A 10608-nucleotide genomic window follows, 5' to 3' on the forward strand; every position below is an offset into this window, starting at 1 on the left:
AAATTAGAGCATAATGGAAATGATGGCTGGGAGCCATACCACCCAGAGCTGTTAGCTCATCCAAACAGAAATGCCAAGCTGAGCTGATTTGGTCAGTGCTTTGGTTGGGATCTCTGAGGAAACCTCCAAGGTTGTTGAAGGAAGTGGTGGCAGCAACATTGTAGGTGGTACTCTCTGTTCTTGACTCACCACTGGGTCAATAACCTGTGTGATGGGAGCCAGCAGAATTTCTTGGAAGAGCTGTGGGCATGATGTGAAACCATGGTCCTGGGTAACAGGAATTATTTCAAGACCACCATGAACTTTGTATGAGGAGTAGAACTGGTGACCCTGGGTACTGCTCACATTTCAGTATCAGCCTTTCTTACAAAATTTCTCAAAATTATTCCAGTATTTCCTCCACTTTGGGGCAGGAGAATAAAACTGGTAATTCCAGGATGAGGAAGTACTGAAAAAGGTTTAAACCCCACTGAAAGAGACTTTTACTCAAATCCTGTCATTAACTTGAATGAGATTTGGATCACATCTAGAGCCCTTAGCACAGAAGGACTGCGACAGGGCTAATGTGTTTCTGAAGGAGCTCTTCCCTTTTCATGCCTTTCCCATTTGAGCAACACTGACATTGCCTTTCAGCCATAATCACCAGGCATTACTCAGAGATGCTGTCAGGTCCCATCCTGCTTCCAGAACAGCTCGACTCCAGATTGCTCTCCTCCCCAGCCCCACTATGGTGTAAGGACACTGACATTACATTCTCCCCAGAAACAATGACACGAATCTGATTTATAACTGGTGGTAAAACTTTATTATTCAAGTTTAGATGTAACAGACATCTTTGCTGCCTGAAGATTGTTTGCATAAGAAATACACCAAGAACATGTTTGTGAGTAGAAATGAACATGCACTATGAAAACCAAAAAACAAAACAAAACAAAAAAACCCGAAACAAAACAGAACAAAAAACACATCCATGTGTTGTAAGGACAAAACATTAAGAGCCAGCATTCTAGATCAGGGCTACAAGTTTAATGATGGTTTTTAGCAACATGAAGTCATTCTTTACGAAGTACTTTTTTTTTTCTTTTTTTTTTCCTTTTCCTGCTGGTGAATTTTCTATAAGCTAAATTTACAATGGCATTTTGAGATGTTTCCTTTTCTCCTGTTCTCCTACACAGAGCTCAGAGGCCAAAATGATAGGAATGGAAACTTGTGGTAGCTGTTACAATGTTTTTACTTTACTAATTGTAATTTTGCTCGCCTAGTAAAGGAATTTTACTAAGTGTAGCAAAGAATCAAATGAAACTGGTATTTATCTGGCTGTCAGACATTTCATTATTGTCTTTTATCCTCCTAAAGTAAATTGGTGTGTGTTTGATTACTATACAGGTAGCATCTTACCAACTGCCAACTCTCCAGAGCCGGCTGAATGAAATAAAAATTGTGAGGAAGAAGGTACGGAGGAATCCTATTCTGAGGTGAGAAAATTAAGTAAATAATTTTACTTGGCCCATCTTAACTTTAGAGAAAAGTTTAGAAGGGATTTCTCACTTATCTATCACATATGGGATATGCTGACAAATTGCTCACTGCTCTTTGCCAAGCATAACTATCTCCACAGAAGCAGAAGGAAATATATCTACACTTCTGGCTGCACAGAAGCGACCTTCTAATCTCCTTGGCTTTCCCTGACCAGTATTAGGAATTAGCATGTTAAGTCAGCCAAGAAAAATCAATACAGGAGCAAAAATGAGAATATATTTAGACATACTGGGCAAAAAGCAGATGGTAGACAACATCCTTAGCACATAAAGCAAGTAGTTACAAAGTACAAAACAACAGTGTCCAGTCCAAGGGTGGACTCGAACGTCTGTCCCTGAACTGAGTACTAATCCACAGTTGCCAAATCAGTTTTTCCATTGCACAATCACTATGTTTCAGCACTGTATACAGTTAGCATAGTCACTTGTCCTGCTGCCCCTCTAACTACAAAAATAATCTATTGCTCACAGTGTGTCTCAACCTTTTGAGATGTCTCAATTTTCTCTCTCTTAAAAACTGTCACAATAGACAACAGTGCCTTTTTTAAGGCAAAACCAAGATATGTGCATCCAGTGTCTTTCCCCCTTTCTGAATGGTCCATGAAAAATTAAGGGAGGAGTTTCATCAGCACGGTGGCAATTAGGTGCAAAACTTCTTCTGGAAAGCACTCTGAGTTTAGCACCTGAACACAAAACTGTGCTCTGGAACATCTTCATCTCCTGCAGCACTGAGGGGGCAGCAGCCACAAAGTGACAGTTTAGAGACAATCTGTTTTGCAGATAATGTCACACAATGGCTCCATCTGTATGGAGAGTTACTGGAAACAATGTGCCTGTTCTGCAATCTGATTAGTGACAGGCACCACAAACCCTCTAGTTTTGAAACATCTACTTATTTTGTGGTCCAACTTGAGATACGTTTTAAGATCTTAAACTACCATTCCTTCAGTAAGAGAAGTTCACCACCTTGAAGCCACTGACAAATTGAGAACAAAGACTGATTGTTTGAAAGTTCAATTTTTAGTGCTGTAAGTTGATTGAAACACAGTGGGTGCAGTAATTACTTGTGTGTGCTAACATTGGTTCCCATCTGAAAGTTATTAAATAAGATTATTCTTTTCCAGTGTCAGGATTTGTTTTTCTTTTAATTAGTATCCATTGTGAGGGGGTCTGGAAGATGGATGGAGTTACCTCTCTTTTGTTAAGAAACAAAATTGTGCTCCCCCTACCCAAATCAAAGAGAACAGGCTACGGCAAAATCCCATTTCTTAAAAAGCAGAAATCTTAGAACATCTCAATATGTCATGGCAAGAACAATGAACTTTTTTTCAAATTTTATTTGCACCATCTAGGTGTGCAATAGTAACATTCAGAACTCTGTCTTGTTCTTTGCACTCATAAGATTTCATTTCTCCTCATCCCCAAACCCTGATATGTGTATTTCCTGTTATTTGCCTCTGCTTCTGAGTTTAGCAAGAAGTGTTATAAAGTTCAGGGTAGTGCTCAAGTCTTACAATGCACATGTCCCTCCTAAATATTTTGCCATGAAGATGCAGCTTCTATCAATGAAGAAGCCAGAGGAACTGGTAGGTCTTAAGTGAAGTAAGTCAAACCAGTAACTACTGAAAATCGGCAGGCAGCTACCTTTGAAGCCGATAAAAATCACTGCTTAGTGAATATAACATCTTGCTTGGAAAAGCTGGAAAGGACACACACTGGACCCTGACATAAAGAAACGAGGGCAATCTATTTCAGTCCCCACAGAAAAAAAAAAGAAACAGAAAATACCCAACAAAAATAAATCCACAAAAACCAAGTCAGAACTTATTATTGGAGAACAATAATAAAAACATAACCAGACTTTGTCACTGGTATCAAGCTGGAGATTCATCTAAAAAATAGAAGAAGAAGAATGTGGCCCAACATCCTTTGCTAACCTAGAACACTACTGAAGGGTTACAGAACTCAACCACGAGCAGATTGAGCGGGACGTTCCATATGCTGCTCACCACTAAAGAAGCAATGGGTGGAGCAGGAAGGAATGCAGCCTAATGCTGAACAATAGCCTGTCTGTGCCTAAAAAATCAGAGAAACTGTGCAATAATGTTTCACCTCTGTGAAAATATAACACCTAAATACTGCCAAGGTCAGTGAGACCTTTGGTGATCAACTGTGTAAGTGCCTCTCACGCTTGGTGATGTTTGTTGCCACCTGCTTTAGGCACATCAGTTCTCAAAAGACTTATCAAAGTGCTAAATGTTTAGGCCAGTTCCCTCCTGGTTTTCCTTTTGCCAACCCCTATAAGACATTTACTATCAACCTCTCCTTTTATTTTCCACCTCCCTGTTTATCTGGTTAAGTATCTTAATAAGTGCACCAAATACTAGAAGGGAGAGTGGTGCAATTCAGGTAAGTTAAATACAAGAACTTTTTTTTTTTTTTTTATGATGCTTTAGCTCAATTACATGAAAATCTGAGAAAGGTGGCATGTAAGTGAGATCAGAATAGGACCCTTTACATATAATCTCAAGTGAGGACTTAGTCCAGAGATATTTTTATAGAACATTTTAAAAAATAAAATGCATGAATGGAGAAATAAAAGACAACATAATATCAGAAAGACATTTTAAACTTCATTCGCTGCAACATTCATGAACCAGTTGAGCTACACCTGCCATCCAACCATAAGGAACTAAGACCCTGCACTGCGAAAAAGAAACAAACCCAAACAAAACAAAAAAGCAGCTGCATAATATTGTAAAAATGGAGTGCAATGCTACTACAGAATGCAATAAAATATCAGTGCTGCATAGTCAAACAGCACTTATCAAAATAATTTCTGAAATGTTTCTTCTGAAACACAGACAAAGCAATAAAAAGAGGATATATGTTTATCATTTTAAGCATAACAATGTGAGTTAAGAGCTTAAGAATACAAAAGTACTTGGAATGAATAGTGCTACCCTTTTTTCCTAAGTAGGCATAAAAATATTTTCATTTCCTTCTTGTTTTTCATACCATTAATATCAACAAATTTCATTCATTTCATGTTATCGTTTACAACTTTAATGCACACACACAGAAAAAAAGATACCTACTGCAATAGAAATAGTTGCTTCATTACCTTGTTTGCTACATTTGCAAATGTAAACAGCGAGGCAGAGCCAGAACTGACTCTAATGCATGATGGAATATCTTTGTTGCATACGTACACTGTAGAAAATAATTATTCAATATGTCAGGCACCATTATTTGAAATGTAATACATTAATATTTACTAGAAAAATAAGGTTTTTTTCTATTTGTTCTCCCAACTTCTTTAATGAAATAAGTTAATCTGACAGTGCATCCAGTAGCTTGTAATATCTTCTACATCCCTGTGGCAAAATAATAAACTACTGGTTGGGACACTATAATGAAAATGATTAAAGTCAGTTCTTGTACACCCTTGTAGCAAGCATGGAGGCTCGTCTAACAGCACCTTTAACCAATTATTTAATATTTAGTTATTTAGCCCTATTTCCCTGAGCAGTTATGCTGAGGAGCTTTCCCTTCATGGATAGTTTTTAAAAAGCTTTAAGTATTAAAAAGTACTATGAAGACATTTAATGCTACTTAGCAAAAGCTGGTATAAGTCTACTGAAGGGATTGACTGGTACGTATAGCAATGTTAAGCCTGTGGAGAAGTAACCTTAGACTTCAGGTTTAGAAATGTAATATATTAAAAATATATTAAAATAAAATACAGCAGGTTACCTTGTTCTATGCAAATTAAACCTGGAGTGTGGCTTGTGTATTAGAGACTTCACTTGCACAAAATGGTTCTCCTAGACTAAAGTGTGCCAGAAAGAATGTAGTGATAAAATGGTAGCTAAAAATCAGCTGAGTCTGAGAAACACCTAGATGACATTGCTGCCAAAGCTCTGAGGACAAGGTGATCCTAAGGCATGTTGTAGGGCAGAAATTTGCCCAAATTAAAGAAAAGAAAATGACCTTTTAATATCTGTATATTTAACATGTCTAGTTCTTATATACAATGTGCATATGTTCACTACACCCCTGCAGCAGTATATACATACACACATCTTTGCACTCTTGCAGTTATGTCTCTTACACAACAGCAAAGGTATTAATTGTCCAGTAAAATTTTCTCAAGGTTATTCGGCATGATTCACTGCATTCTGGCTAGCTTTGGTGGGCCGTGTCCCACTGAATTATCTTCCTCCCCTTCTGGCCACCATCCAACTGTTCTTTTTTCTTGGTAACCCACTCATTTAAAAGGAAAAAAAAAAAAGAAAAAAAAAGGAAAAAAAAGGAAAAAAATAAAGAAAAAAAAAAGAAAATAACAAGGGATTTAATATTGGATAAGGCATGCTCTCTATATGAAGTGCTTTATAGGTCTTCACAAGACATTACAAGCTATTGAATTCCCATCAAGGAAACCTATTTCTGTATAATTGTGCTAAGTGCTAAGGTTTACTCTTTAGGTTTTCCATTCTTTTCAGCTTGTGCATTGTTCCTGTGTAGGCCCCTCTGGATGTGAGTTGTGAAGTCATACTTGTCCGTGCAAAGATGCTGGCATATGCTGCACTGGAAAGGTCCACTGTCACCATGGCAACTCATATGCAATGCATACATCACTTCATCCAGAAAGACAATGCCACAGTGCACACACTTGGTAGAAAGTTCATCTTGAGTACTTCTATCAACTTTCTCTGTTTTTACTACATTCAAGGGACCTTCATTTTTTACATTTGGTGGTGCCTTACTCTTTTCCTTGGAGGCACCATTTGCAGTTGGCCCAGGTCTGGAATGCTTTATCGCCAAATCTAGAGGAATGTCATTGTCTGATCCAACAGCTGAAAAATGAGGAGGCAGATTAAAGGTGGGATAAGGCACATAGTTTTGGCAAGGATTTGGTAGGCCAGGCACATGACTCAAGTAGTGTGGATTCCCAGGAACAGACAGCTTATATTTACTCCAGAATCTCAGCCAGTCAGCCTCACTCTGAAAGTCATTGTGTACAAATGGAAGTCCAAAAAGTGGGTACTGGTATTTTTCAATAGGGCTTCCAGGTGGAGAATAGTTTGGGTGTTTTGCAGGTCTCATGTATTTTTCTATCGGGCTGCCTCTCTCTGAGCTTCCTTTCCCTTCTGATATCGATGAACTGTTTCCTGGGTCTCCAGTACTTTCCTGAGGACTTTTTATCTGAATGTGCAAAGGTTGCATCCTTTTGTGAATATCCAGAGTTTGGCTGACCAATATTGGTTGCTGAGCAGAATGGCTTTTAGTCAATGAACCTGGGGCCTCATATTTACTGAGGCTGGGAAGCTGAATTTCTCTCTGGTGACCTTCAGGTAAATGATCCTCTGACCTCCTCTCTAAGGGGCTTCCATTGACTTGCTCCTCACTGCTACCCCTCTGCTGTTTGTTTAGCTGCTCAGCCTGAAGTGCCTCCGGGTTAAGGCGCTTTCTTGTTCTTCTCCTAATGATCTGTTCACCATTGTTCTGTTTAATGATGTTTAAAGGCCTGGGAGTCTGCATGGAACACACAGAGAATGAACAAAAGGAAAAAAGAAAGACACATTAAACAAATCTGTGAGACCATACTCATGCAAATTTATCTTTTCTTTTGTGAAGAGTTATATTACAACAGTGTTGCAGGAATGACCAAATTTCAACCCAAATGCTGGTTCATGGCCCCTCATGCTGAAAGTAAACTATAAAATACCTTGTTTTAACAACTTGAGTCAACTGTCTTAGACATCCTGTACAGGTTTACTTAAAAAGACATGAGGTATCCAAGCTGTCAAACCATTTATTTATTACCTCTTAGTCCTAAAAAATTCTAGGGGAGATGTGTTGAAAGTGTGTGCTGAGAGCTGGGGGTGAGGTGGGAGATGCAAGGCCCTACACAGTAGTGTTGTTCTATGCACCATGCCACCAGAGCTTCTCTCGGGCAGGGGTTTGCACAGGTCCCACTGGGACAAGAACTGAGCAACACTTACCTTGATACTCACCGCACTCTGACACGGACAGAGAACACAAGCACACACAGGGCTTGCTGACCACCATTGCTGTCACCTAGCAAAAGGGCTGCAGGTCCACTGTGTGGTGAGGGGGATGATGGTGGCTGGAAAGGGACTAAGAAAGATGGAGAAGAAAGCCTAGGAAAACTATGCACCAAAAGGTCTACCTCTGCTTTGGTATCAACTCCCCCTCCTTCACCCCCACTGCATTGCCTTCTAAGTGCTACTGATGTTGTGCTACTAAGTCATTAGGAAGAGAAGGCATCCCCAGAAGGCAGGGCAAAAGGGATCTGTAAAGAAATAAGCATCACAAAGAGGCAGAGGGAAGAAACAAGTCAGGACTTCTGTTTCAATTTGCTACTACCCCACACCAGCTCATGTTTAGTGGCCTGTTTAGAGAAGAAAATACCTTTATGTGGAAAACGAAAAAATACTCTAAAAAAGGACGGCAGTCAGGCTTCCTTTAAAAGCTCTCTGAGAGAAAAGCAATAGTATCTGAATGAAAAATAGTGCTGCACCATCAGTATGTTTCTCTACTGGGCAGATGTTAGAGCAACAAAACCTACCTAAAAGTGATCCTGTTTGGTGTGTTGGCAGGTGACATTCTTCTTCCCAAAGGCACATATAATCCTGTCTTGGTTGGAAGCCAGAAAAGCGCCCCCCCTGCCAGTATTCCACTTATATGTTTATTTAGAAATTTTAACATTGTTTTAAAAAGCAGATTTAATTTTGGCTTGCAGTCAATATCCAAAGTAATTTGTACCTTGAATGTAACTAAATTTTCAATATATTCATAACTTCAAGCTATTATGAAAACATCCATAGCTGGAAGAGCACCCATTTATTATTTGTAGAGATTTAGTTTCTCTCTTGACTTGCCATATTTCTCTCCTTTCACTTATTTATTTTCCTGCAGTTGGATTATTCTTAATGGTTAACTACATTTTAGACAGTGCAGCTGTTTTTTAAGACTTCACTTTCTATTAAAATGCTGACTCATATACATACTTTGATTTAGATTTTTAATAAGAGAAATTTAAACTTGGCAGAAAAACAGCACCTGAACCAGCTTCCTCACACAGATCACAGTTGAGACAAAATCGAGACAAAATCATGTTAGAAAAAATTACAATATTTTCTATGTAAATTCTATTCAGATAAAGATTCGAGTCTGCAGAATCAATAGCCAATTACTATGCACAGGCATATACTCTTTATTATAAGGTCTGTGTAATTTCCTCGCCTTTTTATGACAATTGTAACTGAGATGCTGTGTGAGATCTTACAATAATGTTGTTGCTCTTATCAAACGTTTATTTATACACTACAAACCGTTTTTATATTGCTTCCAGATAACCCTCCAATATGTTGGAAATCATTTTAGTCTTACTCTTCATGCTACAGGTATGAAGTCTGATTATGGAAGTAGTTGAAAGAAACGTCTTCCTGCCTGAGATTAGGGACCCTCACACACTTACTTGAGGCTCTGGCTATTCAAAATTATTGTAGGTTTAACTTTAAAATGCTTCAGCTTGCCAATAACTGTATTCATCTGATTAAACCAGACTTTAGATGATTAAAATGTACTCTTTAGTGGTGTAAGTCTACTCATTTTCCTTATTCATAGTAGCAAGGTGCAGATAAAAAAGTATTTGGTTAGAACCAAGGCAAATAGAAAAGTTTAAGATAACTTATTGATTTTCAGTGGGGCATTAAATTTAGAATATAGTGGAAACCCTACCAGAACCTTACTTTTAAAATGGCCTATGTCAGAGCCCTAATTATATGTTAGACATAATACATTGAGGATGATCACAAATACTTCTGCTATCTCTGTATCAACTGACAATCTCCCTACTCCAATTATATGAGTAACTTAAAAAATTAAAACACCAAATTCAACAAATAGTTCATTAAATTATTGTGATTAGATTTCTTAAATGCCATGGGAAAGTAAAGCCTCCTCTAGACTAATCCTAGAAAATATGCTACAATTCTTCACTGAATTAGTCCAAGGATGTTGTCAAGGAATCACCATGGAACAAAACGTAGTGTTCCATGACCAAGTCAGAGCTATTAAAAAATGAGGTACAGCACCATAATAATAATGGTCAAATTCATGACTCTGGAAAGACAGCAATTGTGAATATTGTGTATGTGTTAGCAGCAAGATGCATTTTTTTCACTAAAACTATTTTAATAATAGACTCTTGGATTATTATTGCATGCTTCTTAACACAGTTGTTTGCATTACATGAAATAAATGTGAAAAATGTGCAAGTTTAATGTAGATTATCTCTTATACAGGTGGAATATTTTTGAAAACACATTGAAAAATTATTCAAGGATATCATAGAAATAGAAATTTAACTTATAGCAGAAATCACTACCATGTTAACATTTGTCAGTCACTGCCACCTAGTAGTATCTGATAGATCACAGATTTTTCTTCTTATTAAATAAAAGTGAAAAAGGGACCTTAGGCTTGAGTTAATGAGGATGGTAGCTCTAGACAGTAATAATCCAATCAAAAGGAAGCTAAAAAATGTGGTAACTACTGCAGGTGAGTTTCACTCAGCGGTGTAGCATAATTTAGATGAACAGGGGTCTTACCGACTGTAATTCTATTCACTTGAATTTTTACAGTTTTGGACATTTCCCTAGTAACTGCATCAGCCTAGACCCCTGAATTTAAAACCATACACAAATACTTACTGCAATTTTTCATGAACAGACAGGCAGACAGATAAAAGAAACTTTCATCTTTCTGGTGTCAGTCTAAAGAGCACCCCTTGCATGGGACTGTCTCAAAAGGCATCCCAAAGGAGAGACTTGTTGGATTATTGCAGACTCCTACTTAAAAAGGAGTTGCTATCATACCACAGCAGAGTAAGGCTTAATTAAATTTTTTGTGTTTGTTTGGTCAAAGTTCAGTTTAAGATATGAATGTCAAATGTCCACTGAATGACAGCTTATTGCCATGCTTAAACAGTGGAGCTTAGGATAGTGCCAGCTTCTTGCTTTTGAGATGCATAAAATAA

The 10608-nt window shown here is 37.9% G+C and overlaps 1 protein-coding gene across 3 annotated transcripts in view; it reads right to left on the reverse strand.

Annotated features, from left to right (window-relative positions):
• Window positions 1-4017: 4017 nt before the first annotated feature.
• TRPS1 (transcriptional repressor GATA binding 1) overlaps window positions 4018-10608 on the reverse strand; it is a 211103-nt gene continuing 204512 nt past the window's right edge. For all 3 annotated transcript variants that reach the window (XM_082296734.1, XM_082296732.1, XM_082296733.1), the window contains one exon: window positions 4018-7076. In XM_082296734.1, coding sequence (XP_082152860.1) covers window positions 6015-7076 — 1062 coding nt within the window. In that variant the 3' untranslated portion in view covers window positions 4018-6014. The remainder of the gene's footprint in view (window positions 7077-10608) is intronic.

This window comes from Coloeus monedula, assembly GCF_965178545.1.
Source record: "Coloeus monedula genome assembly, chromosome: 1".
In the NCBI taxonomy this organism is placed as follows: Eukaryota; Metazoa; Chordata; class Aves; order Passeriformes; family Corvidae; genus Coloeus; species Coloeus monedula.